The 13,349-nt window shown below is 52.4% G+C and overlaps 7 protein-coding genes across 7 annotated transcripts; 2 read left to right on the plus strand and 5 right to left on the minus strand.

Moving 5' to 3' along the window:
• Positions 1–351: 351 nt before the first annotated feature.
• BKA58DRAFT_450711 (uncharacterized protein) lies at positions 352–1,134 on the plus strand (the record flags this gene model as incomplete). Its single annotated transcript, XM_046174359.1, has 1 exon — positions 352–1,134. One exon carries the CDS (start codon positions 352–354, stop codon positions 1,003–1,005), a length of 654 nt encoding a protein of 217 aa, XP_046020031.1. The 3' UTR covers positions 1,006–1,134.
• On the minus strand, positions 1,077–1,853 carry BKA58DRAFT_425050 (uncharacterized protein; the record flags this gene model as incomplete). The annotated part of the gene is made up of 2 exons (XM_046172912.1): positions 1,077–1,177; positions 1,241–1,853. 2 exons carry the CDS (start codon positions 1,851–1,853, stop codon positions 1,077–1,079), a joined length of 714 nt encoding a protein of 237 aa, XP_046020032.1.
• A 384-nt stretch (positions 1,854–2,237) lies between these two features.
• Positions 2,238–3,288, minus strand: BKA58DRAFT_70539 (acyl-CoA N-acyltransferase). Its single transcript, XM_046175756.1, has 2 exons — positions 3,009–3,288; positions 2,238–2,954 (listed from the first exon to the last, which is right to left on the minus strand). Exons 1-2 carry the CDS (start codon positions 3,075–3,077, stop codon positions 2,349–2,351), a joined length of 675 nt encoding a protein of 224 aa, XP_046020033.1. The 5' UTR covers positions 3,078–3,288; the 3' UTR covers positions 2,238–2,348.
• Positions 3,289–4,044: 756 nt separating this feature from the next.
• Positions 4,045–5,855, minus strand: BKA58DRAFT_70558 (uncharacterized protein). The gene is made up of 2 exons (XM_046175757.1): positions 4,609–5,855; positions 4,045–4,560 (listed from the first exon to the last, which is right to left on the minus strand). Exons 1-2 carry the CDS (start codon positions 5,622–5,624, stop codon positions 4,209–4,211), a joined length of 1,368 nt encoding a protein of 455 aa, XP_046020034.1. The 5' UTR covers positions 5,625–5,855; the 3' UTR covers positions 4,045–4,208.
• A 231-nt stretch (positions 5,856–6,086) lies between these two features.
• BKA58DRAFT_445028 (carotenoid oxygenase) lies at positions 6,087–8,016 on the minus strand (the record flags this gene model as incomplete). Its single annotated transcript, XM_046174116.1, has 3 exons — positions 6,087–7,241; positions 7,528–7,795; positions 7,853–8,016. 3 exons carry the CDS (start codon positions 8,014–8,016, stop codon positions 6,087–6,089), a joined length of 1,587 nt encoding a protein of 528 aa, XP_046020035.1.
• Positions 8,017–8,586: 570 nt separating this feature from the next.
• Positions 8,587–11,422, minus strand: BKA58DRAFT_395123 (IdgA domain-containing protein). Its single transcript, XM_046171257.1, has 4 exons — positions 11,209–11,422; positions 10,576–11,157; positions 10,231–10,528; positions 8,587–10,175 (listed from the first exon to the last, which is right to left on the minus strand). Exons 1-4 carry the CDS (start codon positions 11,390–11,392, stop codon positions 8,858–8,860), a joined length of 2,382 nt encoding a protein of 793 aa, XP_046020036.1. The 5' UTR covers positions 11,393–11,422; the 3' UTR covers positions 8,587–8,857.
• Positions 11,423–11,515: 93 nt separating this feature from the next.
• On the plus strand, positions 11,516–13,320 carry BKA58DRAFT_395124 (Ribophorin I). Its single transcript, XM_046171258.1, has 2 exons — positions 11,516–11,956; positions 12,005–13,320. The coding sequence occupies exons 1-2, from the start codon at positions 11,607–11,609 to the stop codon at positions 13,140–13,142; spliced, it is 1,488 nt and encodes a 495-aa protein (XP_046020037.1). The 5' UTR covers positions 11,516–11,606; the 3' UTR covers positions 13,143–13,320.
• Positions 13,321–13,349: the final 29 nt, after the last annotated feature.

The raw sequence follows: 13,349 nt of genomic DNA on the forward strand, positions 1-13,349 counted from the left end.
CCCATAGCAAATACCGAGACAACAATCCCGGACTGTCTTACCAGCCTTTTACTTGGAGACATTGTGCTCACCCAGCCATATAAATTCCTACAAAGCACAGACTCTGTTCCTGTACAGCCGTCCACACCCATTTGCTACCTAGGTATACAAAAACCAACACCTTCACACCCGACCATCTCTATTTAATAAGACCAATTCACAACAACAAAGCATTCTCTTCGCAAGGACATGGCTTTGGAGTGTTTAGCAGAAAATTGTAGGTTCTGCAATTACGAACGGGAACGCGATGGTGTCCCAGTGGTTCCTGCAGCCTCACCCACGTTGTCGATGCTTGATGAGATGCGTTCTCAGATGAGGGTAAGTACAGCCACAACCGAGTTCAACGGCGCCGAGCGAGAGCGTAGTGGTACCGCGTCACCAACTTCGCCATCATCCTCTCTCTCACCATCACCGCCAGACGATGTACACTTCGACATGAGCGCACTAGCCGTATCATTGAGGAGCAGGAGGGATAGTATACATCCTTGTGGGGCCGAGTGTATAGAAGATGTGGAGATGTACTACGTCGCGCAGCCTGGGTTATCAGGCGATTGCACGATCGACGACGAGACTTCAGGAGATCTTGGGATGGAAGATAACAGCAACTCACACAGTCCAACTCCAAGCTCAGTCTACAGCAACGACAACACTCTTCCGTACCCCCTCCACAGTTTCCTCTACACACAAAGCGAAAGCGGTATACCAGACAACGACGAAGACAACACCTCATTCAACTTTCTGGATGAGGTCCTCCTTGATCTTGACACTTGGCTGGTTGCTGGGGGGTTGGAGATGGGTGGCTTGCACGATACTATGACAGAGGAGGAGTATGCAAAGTATAAGGAATGGTACAAGGCGGTTGTTGGGGGTGTTGCGAGGGGCATGGTTGAGCGGGTGGTGGGGGGGGGTGGAGAGGAGGAGGAGTGTGTAATGTGTAGAGGGATAGATGTCTACTTTGTTTTGTAGAGAGTGGAAAGATTAGATTGGCTATACGTACTTCCTATCTAGTACGACTCAAAATTCATGCCACATCTCCTTCACTCCGTAGCCACCTCTACATCCTCGTCAGCGTTCGGTGGCCAACACTTCCACGGATCCCTTCCTTGTCCACCAACCTGTTGACGAAACTCCAGATCACCTAAATGCATGCAGCATATCCTTCTATCGAGGTCGTCACCTTGGTTTTCCTTCAAGATCTTACCCCTTGGACGGCCAACCTTGCAGCGCTTTTGCTTTGGGTCGGCGGTGAGAGCGACGGCGAAATCATCCATGCTGTTGAGGTGTTTTGTGTGTTTTAGAAGCCAAGTATAACCACCTTGCTCGAGCGTCTGGATGAATTTGTCGTAGGAGACAGGGTCTGGTTTGGCGGGAGGAGGTGGCGCCTTTGCTAGAGCGTCCTGAGCTGCTTCTACCAACTGATTATCCTGCGTTTCAGGAATGGCGATGTCCAGGTGAGAAGTTGAGTTACCCTTACGACGCTGGTGAATCAAGAAGAGGTCTTTGTACTCATCGAAAGCATTTGACAGGTCCATCTTGGCCTCAAGGAGCATTTTGTACTGTTTGAGGGCAACCCACAAGTTCGTCTCAGCTTCTTCCAGTTCGCATTCTGATGGTATTGCAGTCGAGCACTCGTTCATGGGTGTGCCGTCAACTTCAATAGGATCAAACGGGTTCAGTGCACGTGCTTGCTGAAGATCTTTTCTTTCGTGTACGCTCATAAAGCCATTCGATCGGGCTTTACCATTTTGCGTAGCCAAGGTTTTCGTGGGAGGTGTGGCGGGCGCAAGAACTGAATATTGGGTCGAGTGAGGCATTGCGGGCGGTCTTTTGATTTTTTGATATCGTTGTCTGTCTTCTGTTTGAAATTGTAAGAGACGGCGAAGGGGATTTTTATATCTGGACCGTGAGATCTTGTCACAGTGGCTGACAACAGCAAATTCGTTGGCATCTGAACATGTCTCGCCTGCATGACATGACGGCGCTGAAGTGTGTTGACGCAACTTCCAGCATGCGCGAAGCTCTTCATTGAAGATCATGATCGTGTCCATGATACTCCTGGCACAGTGTCTTACAACAAGTAATTCCATTGCGTACGTGTTGCGTTGACATTTCTGAATATGCTGGGATGATTGGCGCGAGTAGCAGGCGCAAGAACGACTACACTAGAAGTGGGTATTTCCGAATGATGGTAGCTTCACGGCCACGTTTTGAACAGCTGTAGACCAACCCATAGATTCCTCATGCAACGAACTTCAACCTGTTGCCAAGAATAGTAGAATGAGTAACAACTTGGACGATACTTGAGGTGATCATAGACCTATGACCAATGTGACAACGATGCCGTTGACACCAGGCTGGCCACTCGCTCCATCATCTAGCACCTGCGGACAGATCTGAAACCCGACTCTTTCGTAGAAAGCTCTTGCGCTTGTATTTGACTGCACCATATCAAGATGGGCCCCCTTCGCACCCATACTCTTCACTGTACCCAAGAAACTCTGTATGAGCACAGAGCCCCATCCCTTCCTCTGGTATTCCGGCAGAATATCGATATGCAAATGCGCCGGATAGTGCTCCAACATCTTTGGCCAAGGTTGCAGCATACTACAGTCCGCTTCATACACAGCCTTTCGAAAGTGCTTGGCATCTTGCCTTTCCATCTGCGAATCACCGGTGTGAACATCCGGATGTGGTACGAGCTTTGGATCTATAGTCGGAGTGAACACGTCGCGCCAGCGCTGCGCGAAAGACGTCGTATCTGCCGTACCGATGCAATAGCCCACCACGCGTCCGTTACCGTCATCTAGTACGTAGCATGTTTCGGGTGTTAGATTAACGTAAGCTTTGTACCAGAGATGTGAGCCTATGGTGCGTGTTGGCTCCCAGTCAAGACCCGGGTCGATGGTCTTCAGGAACTGTGGCTGTCGTCAGGATGATGGCGACATGTGAAGCGATTCTGTGACGCATACCACGTGGATTCCGTCTTCGAAATCGGTTGATGCGTTGTATGTTCGGACAAACGGGCTTTTCGTTGTCATTTTGGACTCGACAGTGTAAGTGCAAGGCTCACGCGGTCGCTTGAGTAGGCTGGCTCGCTGGTAGATAGTTTGTGATGGGAAGACGTCTCTAGCCTGTGGATACTTCAAGGAGGAATGAGGTCATATGAGCTCAATGGAGATGGATTTGCGATGTTGTCGCGTCTTAATCGAGCAGCATATTGAGGAAGAGGCAGCCAGCGGGGATGAGGGGTTCAGCCTGCGCCTACTCCGTGATTGGTCATGCATTCTCGGGTCGCGCCAGCAATATATTCGCCCATCAAGACGATGCAAGTTTTCAGATAGCAATTCTCTACATGTGCGCATCGGATCTCGCGTTTGGGTGAAGGAAAGACGCGTCCCTGCGAAGGCTGGACGCAAGGACGAACCCTGCACTAAGCCATTCCCAGCCTAACCCTTTCGATCATGATGTCACTCCCAGCCTTCCTACCTTGCACACGCGCACCCGATGAAGGGACAACCTACATCCTCATCAGCTATTAAATGCCAATCATGAAAACGCATACTCACCCACAGTCGGATAACCAGCGCATTTCGTGTATGGAGGCACCTGCTTCAAGCAATTGAGTCGCCCCGCGCCGCAGTCTAGCTTTCAGTCAGCGCGCCGCTCACCTTCTTCGTCGGAGAGCTGGAGGCTCATCCATGCGCTTACTTTCGACTTCACATGGCCCTGTGTATGGGGGATAGTTTCCGAGCTCGTCGCATTCGGCCTGCCGAATTTCGTTGCCTATATGGAGGCCAGCGACACGTGTGCCCAGTATGGCGAGGCTGAAGACTGCGCGTAGCAACATCGCTTGCAGAAAGAGAAGGGATGTATTGGGGGAGACCTCTAATGTGTTGTCTTTGACATGTCCTGACAAAAAGAGTCATGCCTTCGACTTATACGGTACCGTCGAATTACCCGGATATGAGTGCTCGCTTGCTCCCTGGCGGATACGAGAACAAAGAAAATCTTGCACAACACGAGGCTAATTGGGAGATAAGATCCTGATTTTGTTGCTTTAATCTAATGAGTGGAAGTTCGTTTGATGACGGACGTTCAAGGAATGAAATATCTTCAACAACGGAGACGTAACGTTCGATGGGAGTGGCCATCACGACTCGAGGTCGGGCTCAGATGCGGTTGCGACGGCAATCTTCGCAGACGTTGACATAGCAGTAGCGGCACTGCAAGATGTACTTGTGATGGCGTGCATCGCACATCTCGCATCTGAAGCCTCTCCTTGGCGCACCATGAAAAATGCGCTGAAAGCGTCGCGAATGCTCGCACTCATGGTTCTCCTGCAACTCGGCAGCTACCCTGTTAACACGCTCACGCCACTCACCAGGAAGTATGTTCGGTTCAGCGTCTCTGTACACGATCTCTTCTGCACGCTCTACGATGCGATTGGGGTCTGCTGTACGGCAACCGCATTCCTTCCAGCGCGTGCCACACTCGTAGCAGAACTCAGCCTTGCAGTGGCATCTTCGACAAATTAGTATAGCTTACGCTTACGAAGCGACGAGAACTTACGTCATATGATTACAGCCACTTCGCAGCTGTACCACTCGGGCACAATTATAACAGGTCTGCCATCCCATCTCGCGTGCTAACTCCCGAGTTTGGTGAAGCGCCGGATCATCGGGGCAGTCACTTGCTCCATGGAAGGCTGCCTTGCAGAGAGAACAGGTTTCCTTGCTGCACTTTGGACAGACTGCGCGGTTTGTACCAGGCTCAATATTATCGGGGACAACAAAGGCGTTACAGTCGTGGTTGCTGCAGTACGTCTTGTCATTCGTCGCATATTCCACGGTCGCCAGCTCGAAGGTGGCCAGTTCTTCTGGATCCATGTGCCTGGCGACTAGGTCAAGAAGAATATGTTGCTTGCAGCATCTGGGAGGATACAGACTCTCATCTTTCGTTGACCGCATGAAGAGGCCTTTGATGCAATCAACACAGTAGCGATCTCCACATTTCGCTTTGACCATGGATGCGCGGGGGAAGCGGTCCAGACAAGTGCAGCACTTGAACTCAGTCGATAATTTCTTGATGATATCGGCCTGGCGCTCCACGTAGGACATTGATGGCCCGGCCTCTGTCTCATCATCGGAGAACTCAATGACCGAAGTAGCAGCGATGTTTCCGGATACGGTGGACATCCAGTCATGGACTTTGCCTTGAAGGTTGGCTTGTACGGACGGAGGTGGAGCCTCGATGTTAGGGTCATTGTTGCTCAACTCCAACGCAAAACGGCGGTCTTCATGAGCTTGAACATCTTGGGAGGTAAGGTCTCCGATTACGATGCTATCGGAGTGCACAGCAGCCCCAATACTCCGGGCGAGCTTCTGATCGGCAAGAAAGTCCTTGTAGGCCTGCAGCTCTGCTTGGAACTGTCCATAGACAACCTCGATGTCAGGAGGTTGGTCCACAGGATGCTTTCCTTTGCCAGAATTGGAGTAGGCACCAAGCTCCTCGAGCTGCAACGCCAATGCAGCCATCTCATCATCGATATTGCCCACATGAGATGCTTGAGGGACAACGACGGACATGATTGCAGATGCGGATGAAGGACCAAACTAGGCACAAGAGTGTGAGAAGCTAATGGATAGGGAAGCACAAGAGATTGTCAGTGACGCAGAAGTCTCGAAAAGACAAAGAAACCGGCCTCCTCACGTTTAAAGAGTCGCGTGCAAACGCGGGGTATGTGCTTCGGGGTATGGTAGGTTGCCAGTAGGACCGACTACCCCTAAGCTCAGAGATCCGATTAGCTATGCGATGAAGTTACTTTAGTCGAGGAACCGATCAAGGCCGAAAACCCGAACTCCATGTATCGAACACCATCAGGTCACTGTCTCCGATGTTCAGAATCAACGACCAACGCCGAAGCCCCGGAAATGATGCATATCCGTATCATCGAGACCAAACTACTCAAGGACGAACAGCGTTGATAAGATCAAGTAGCATTCGCACAGCATCCATTCTTCGCCATGACGTATCCTATCCCCGCCCAGCTAACAACCCATTGTACTCACAACCCCAAAATCCCCCTCAACAAACGATCCATGCGGCCCCAGCGAATAAACCTGCGGCATATCCGCCCTAGCCACCTCCTCAAACGTCCTTCCATCAAGCCCCACAAGAGTACTATGCGTCCCCTCCCTATTAATCGTAATCGTAATCACAATCCCATCATCCTCATCCACCGCACCAGGTCTCTGAATAAAAATGGGCTCCGTAGGACAACTCTCGCCATTCTGCGGTACCCAACTCTTAAACGTGCCAGTCCGCCAATCAGACTTGAAGAGGTGGCCGTAGAAGGATGCATGTGGCATGTCGACGCCGTTGCCGAGACGCCCGATGGGGACGTGGGTGCCTGGGGCGGCGACACCGTTTCCGGATACGCCGTAGACGAAGCGGTATTTTGGGTCCATGGATGCGGCTTTGGAGATGCGAGGCAGTTCGGCCATCATGTCTGGGATAGCGGCTTTGACGGTGCCGCGGGTGATGATGGCGGGATCGCGCGTGTTGACGGCAGGGAGTTCGTAGCGGATTAGGCGACCAACTTGGTAGGGTTTGAGTGGGTTAATGATGTTAGAAATTGCGTACTCGTTGTACGGATAGTGTTCGGCCTTGTAGCTGGCGATGTCAACATGGACGTTCGTGTGCCCGGTTTTGGGGTCGATGTAGTCGTACGCGTTGGCAGTGTGAAAGAAACAGAAGTTCGGTACTTGGTAAGATGCAACGAGCTTGCCATCCACTTTATCCAAGACGTAGAAGTAGACCGGGGAGTCGTGCTCGCATTTCATCGCTTCGATGATGGTCTTGGTCGGATCGCTGGTATCCATCGAGACGGGATTCCTGACAAAAACAACATACTTGTCCGTCATAGCAAGCGCATGCGTATAGCACGGCTTACACGGCAGCGCAGACTTCCACAACAGACACGCCGGGTTCGCCGCTACATCCAGCGCAAAAACATACATGATCCCCGCCGCATCGATCAAGTAATTGTACGTCTGTCCTCGCTTGCGATCATGGACGGGGTGAGCGCAGCACCCTGCTCCAGCAAGCTCGGGATCGATGGTCGCATGTGTGAGTAAGCGTTTCGGCTCGAGAGTCTTTGCATCGCAGATTTGCATGCAGTTCCAGTCGGTGTGGACGAGGATCTGTGTTTGTGTAAGTTCCGTCGAACATCTTGCAGGATGTGGACCATGATGAGGGAGGGATTGCTTGCCTCCTGTGTCGCTGGATCCTCAGCCTGAACGCCTCTCGAGTTGGGATTCTTATCCTTGGGTAGATGCATACCACGTCTTGGCTGCACATGAATGTTGAAGGCATCTGGCTCGGAGAAATCATCAGGTAGATAAACTGTTTGCTGCATACGACTCTTCCATCAGCCTTGCCCTCCCCTCTGATAAATCATCATAACTAGGAGGAGATTTCCTGACTTACACGCGCACCCAGCAATTTCGAACAAGGATCCTGGGCTTCGAAAAGAGGCGTATTGGGATTCGGTCCCATCCAAGAATTCTTGACAAAGCCGTCTCGCTTCGCAGCGCGGGTTATACCATTGGAGGTGTAGCGGCTCATGTAATACACTCGACCGTCGATCATGCGGAATTTGTGGAGGAGGGCGAGGCCGTCGAAGAGGTGCTGGATGATGACTCGGGGTGTGGAGTCGTCTTCCGAGGTGGGGACTGTGAAACGGCCTACGCCGACCCTGTGGTGTTGTTGATATCAGCTGGATAATTCAGGAGAGATGAGTAGTGTGATGTACCGAAGGAAAGAGCCATGCAGCCATTTGGGCCATGCGCCGCTGAGCTTACACTCAACCTCCGTCGGCGTTTCTGGGACGTCTTGGAGGTATGGCGGAGCGTATTTGAGTTCTTCCTCTGTGATGATGTCCCATCGGTACCCTTTTTGCTCTTGTTCGGGTGCCATTTCAGGATTGGGGATAAAGTGTTTGGAAAAATTAGGTTTGGCAAGTGGAGGTGGAGGTGTATTGTAACTGTAAGATACTGATGTACGATTCTGATGGTGTTGAAGTTTTGAGGTGTTCTACGATGCTTTATATAAACTCGTCTTCACTTCATCGCGGGATACAACAAAGCCAAGACTGTAGGCATTCAATCTCCAGTGGGCCGATTACAAGTCGCCGACAAGCAGACAAGGCCGCTGATTTGGAACATGAAGCATGGTACAGCCCTATGCTGTTCCCATTCTTGCCTATACAATGTGCCAAATCCGGTTAAGTGGATGACTACACCCAGGGGCATTTATTAAGCTAATCAGTGCCCAGACTCTTACCACGACTTTGCGACTGTCGCTTACCAACAACACTGCATGGCTAGCTGCCACGTACGATCATGGAAGAGACTTGGAATCAGCCTGCGTACGTAGATCCGGTGCTTTGCAATCCCCATCTTCCGGTTGGGCAGTGCTGGCGGATGTGGACGTCAAACCTGACATCCGATCCGGATGACAGCCATGTCAAGTCCGTTCCGTAAACTGCCAAGTTCATCTAAACTTACGCGGAGCATATCCATGGGGATATGCAACGGCAACGGTTAGTACCGTCGGCGGCTTTTTTTTGAAGCTAGCCCCTGCATGTATCTAGCGGGTTCAGCTCAGCCGCCATGGCTGCCGTGCAGTATCAGTAATCCACAGATTCAGCCATTTGCAGGGCATGTAAGTTTTGACAGCGTGTATACTCGAAGTGGCGGTAACATGATAGCTAAGATGTGCATGCCAGCGCGGCTATGTTCACAGTAACACGAAAAGTCTACAGCTTCAACCCCCTCAACCCCTCCCCAACCGCCTCCCTACTCCTCAAACTCTCCCCTGCAGCCCTTTGCGCAAACCCCACAACATCCTTAACCTTCATCCCCCTCCCGAGTCCATGTGCAACAGCACCACAGAATGTGTCGCCTATGCCGTTTACACTAACTACCTCACTGGGCTCTAGCACCTTCTCCACAGGGAACAGTCTTATGTAGAGACCCCCAACGCCCTTGCCCTCACCAGCCGACGCCGACATGTTCCTAGCAAGCACATACTGCCTCTCTTTCTCATCCCTCAATTCCTCCGCATCAGCCTCTAGCAACTTCGTCATCAACACGCCCTTGCTCCCCAATTTCGTCAGGATAGTAGTGAAGAAAGGGAGGAGTTTGATGGTTTGTTGCGGGATGCCTTGGTCGACCAGTTCACCGCCCACGGTAACTGCTAGAGGAACTCTCAACCCGCCATTGGGTATACCCAGCGCATCAATCACACCGAACCATTCCGGTGACTCGAAGAGAGAAGAGTGTGCAGCGAAGTCGTGGAGAGCGGTGAGTTCGTAGGTATTTGGTGTGATGATGTCGACGAGGGGGGTGGGGTAGATGGATGCTGAAGCCGTGGTGCTGGAGGTGGAAGGGAATATACGCAGCGCCTTTGCTGTGGAAACAGGCTCGAAGATTGTGGTTGTTTCCGGGTGCCGGGCAGCTTGGAGCCAGGTGTGTAGGGCGGGGGACGACCAGTTTGCGTCTGTGACGAAGGCTTTGGGGCGGGCGGAGGTGGGGGAGAAGATGCTGGTCGCGAGGTTCTGGATGGTTTCGATGGGGATGGTTTCTAGGATCGACATGTCTGCCATGGCGAGGGCGAGGTCTTTGTTGGTGTTGTTGATGGCGACGTATTGGGCTGTTCGGGATGGGGCTGGGAGGGTTTTGATGCCGGATGTTGACATGCCTTCTTCTTGTAGCTGGCTGATTGCTGCGCGGCCACTTAGGTCGTCACCTACCGCACTGTGGAGACGGACGAATGAGCCGAGGAGGTGAGAGGCTTTTGCGATGTTGTGGGCCACGCCTCCGAGCGTTTGGGTGATGACTGCTGGGTTTGAGGTATGAGGTAGTGGATCGGTTTGGCTCGTAGAGGCTGTAAACGGAGCATAGTCACATGAGAAGTCTACCGCAAGAGCACCTGCAACGACTACATCCGGGGCTTTTTGAGACTCATTTTTAGAGGAGATTGACGTAGCAGGAGTAGATGGAGGCTCAGAAGGTGATGAGGTTGCACTAGACGCGGAACTGGACTGAACGGGAGTGAAGTAAGAGGAGTTTTGTCTAGCATACTTACATCAGTGCCAGTCTACATCAAGCAACAAGAGTGCTGGCTCACCCCTGGGCTTGTTCCTGCTTCGCTTCGAGGATAGCAAGCTCTCGTGCTACAATAGTCGCGCGCCTCACGTTCGATTCTATGAGAGCTCTGTTGGCGGGTATGCTCTTGCCCTTGCTGAGCTCTTTGATCTTAGCAAGTACAAAAGGCGTATTATCTTTGCCAGAGATGTTGGCTGCTTCGGCTTGTTTCAGGGCCTCGGCAATGATTACGTCCATTTCATCTTTGGGTATAGCGAAATCGGTAGGAACAGGGTTGGCGAAGAGGAGACCAGATGAGATTTGAAGTGCGTGTTGCGCATCTGGGTGATGTTAGAATCATAACAAGAGAGACGATTTGGAGACTCACATATAACAGCAGCCGCCTCGATCTCATCCGCAATGGTCGTCGGACTCTTGACTCCACTGTCTCTTGACCAGAAAGCAGGGAAGTCTACATTGCCTTGTCGTCCATCGGCGAAGGTGCCTACACCTACGCCTTCAGTCTCGAGATATTCTATCGTCCGTGGTATGTCGAGGAAGCTCTTGCAGCCACTAGAGATAACGGTGACCGGAGTCCTGCCGAGCTCTGTCAAATCGGCAGAAATATCCATGCTCGACTCGGCGCCGCGATGAACTCCACCAAGGCCACCTGTTCCAAAGATCTTGATGCCAGCGAGGTGAGCGAGCAGCATAGTGCCTGATATAGTTGTACCGCCATTGAAGGACTTATCAGTCAGTCGCATACCGCATACATAGCCGAGGTCTCGTCGCGAGAGCTTCATCGTGTTTGGGTTACCAGCAGAAGAAGCCAGTTTTATCAGCTCTTCTGGATCCATGCCTACACGTGCTACACCGTCTAGAATGCCAATGGTAGCTGGGATGCCGCCATTTGTTCGGACTACGCTTTCGAGGAGGGATGCGAGGGCTACGTTCTCAGGATATGGGAAGCCTACCACGTGGGTTAGCAAGTGGTGCGCTTACGAGTATCTTTCGTTCCTACCATGAGTGTAGATTGTCGTCTCCAGCGCGACGACGGGCTTTTTGGAGTGTAGAGCTTCGCGCACCTCCTCCGAGACACGAAAGAAGCCATTGTTGGTCAAATGGCGCCTTCCCGATGCAGTCGCGATGCCATGGCGACTGGCAGATATCTGCGGCCTACCAATTGAACGTGCTAGGAGTCTCATAGTGACGTGGGAAAGTGAGGGTGGGTAGATAGCTGACACGGAGGGGTGAGCTCGAGCTGTCGCGCCAAGACGCGGAGGTGCCAGGGAACTCCGAAGAGAACACCTACGACGCAACATCCGCCGCGTAACCACCGACCGCCCAACCCGTCAGCCAACCCAATTCCCTCACCACCGACCTCATATATGACTGGATAGCTTGACTGCTGATCCAACAATGAGGTCTTCCCTCTTTACGAGCTGCATAGCAGCGCTTTCGAGCTTCGCGAGCGCCGAACTCAACCTCTCACAACCGCTGCTATCCAAGCAAGTGCTACCCAGCACCTTCACACCACCGCAGGTGTTTAAGAATGCCAACCTAGTCCGGACGACGAATTTGGATAAGGCATACGCAAGAGAGACGATCAATGTCATAATCGAGAACATTGACGACAAGGCGCAATCAGAATACTACCTGCCATTCGACTCCAACACACTGTCCAAAGTTGGAGGGTTCGAAGTAAGAGATAAGAAGGCGGCCGAGAAGGGCATCTTCAAGGTCGAAGTAGTGGGCTTTGATGCAGAGAGGTAGGCAATGGTGCAATTGACATGACGCATCGACACTGACTAGGACAGCTCTGTTGAGTTCTACAAGATTCATCTCCCCGAGCCCCTCGCACCCAAGGCGCAACAAACCATTAGCATCTCCTACACAATTCTCTCGGCCCTGAAGCCCGTCCCTGCCCAACTCGCCCAGACAGACAAGCAGTACCTGCAATACGACTTCAGCGCATACGCACCCTCAGCTTACCTCACCGAGAAGCAGCGAACCAAAGTCAAGTTCCCCAACAGCGATGTACCAGACTACACCAGCCTTCCCTCCGAGCTCAACGACGAGCAGACCACCGACCCCCAGAAGCAAGGCTCGACCTTCACATACGGTCTCTACAACAACGTACCCGCAGGCGCCCAGCAGGCCGTAAGCGTGCGCTACGAGTTCACCAAGCCCGTCACCCACGCGACACTGCTGGAGCGCGACATCGAGGTCTCGCACTGGGGCGGCAACCTAGCATCCGAGGAGCGCTACTGGCTCGTCAACCAAGGCGCAGGCCTCAAGAACCACTTCTCGCGCGTAGAATGGCAGCGCCAGTCCTACCTCAACCCCCCGACCTTCGCCCTCAAGGGCCTCGCCCTCCCCCTCGCCCCCGGCGCCGTCGACCCCTACTTCACCGACGACATCGGCAATGTCTCGACCTCCAAGTTCCGCCCCGGCAAGAAAGAAGCCCTCCTAGAACTCAAGCCGCGCTACCCCGTCTTCGGAACCTGGAAGTACAGTTTCCGCGTTGGCTGGAACGCAGACCTATCCTCGTACCTGCGCAAGCTCTCCACGGGCGACACCTACGCGCTCAAAGTGCCCTTCCTCGAGGGCCCCCGCTCCGGCGAAGGCATCTCCTACGGCCGCGTAAACCTGCGTGTTATCCTCCCCGAAGGCGCGAAGAATGTCAAGTTCTCCACCACCGTGCCTATCGTCAGCAACGAAACTAGCCTCCACAAGACTTTCATGGATACCCTTGGTCGCACCACACTCGAGCTGACGGCTATCAACCTGGTCGATGAATTCAGAGACCGCGATCTCGTTGTCACGTACGATTACCCCTGGACTGCGGGGTACAGGAAGCCGGTTGTTATTACCTTGGGCATGTTTGCGGTATTTGCTGTTACGTGGGTGGTGGGTAGTATTGATACTAGTATCGGGAAGAAGAAGACTGCGTAGAGAGAAGAAAGAAGACAGAAGGATTGAGTGTACAAAAGTAAACAGGAAAGGAAGACACGATATCAGAGATTTTGGGTATCCATATATCTGGCTGCGTGAACTGGGTTCACACCGTCAGTCAGTCAATTGAGGAGTATAGCGATTTGTTGCAAGTACCATGTAAGAAGAATGAATATGAAGTTCCAATTTCCAGTTCCCAAACTCCCA

The sequence above is a fragment of the Alternaria rosae genome (assembly GCF_020736505.1).
Source record: "Alternaria rosae strain MPI-PUGE-AT-0040 chromosome Unknown BKA58scaffold_14, whole genome shotgun sequence".
Classification (NCBI taxonomy): Eukaryota; Fungi; Ascomycota; class Dothideomycetes; order Pleosporales; family Pleosporaceae; genus Alternaria; species Alternaria rosae.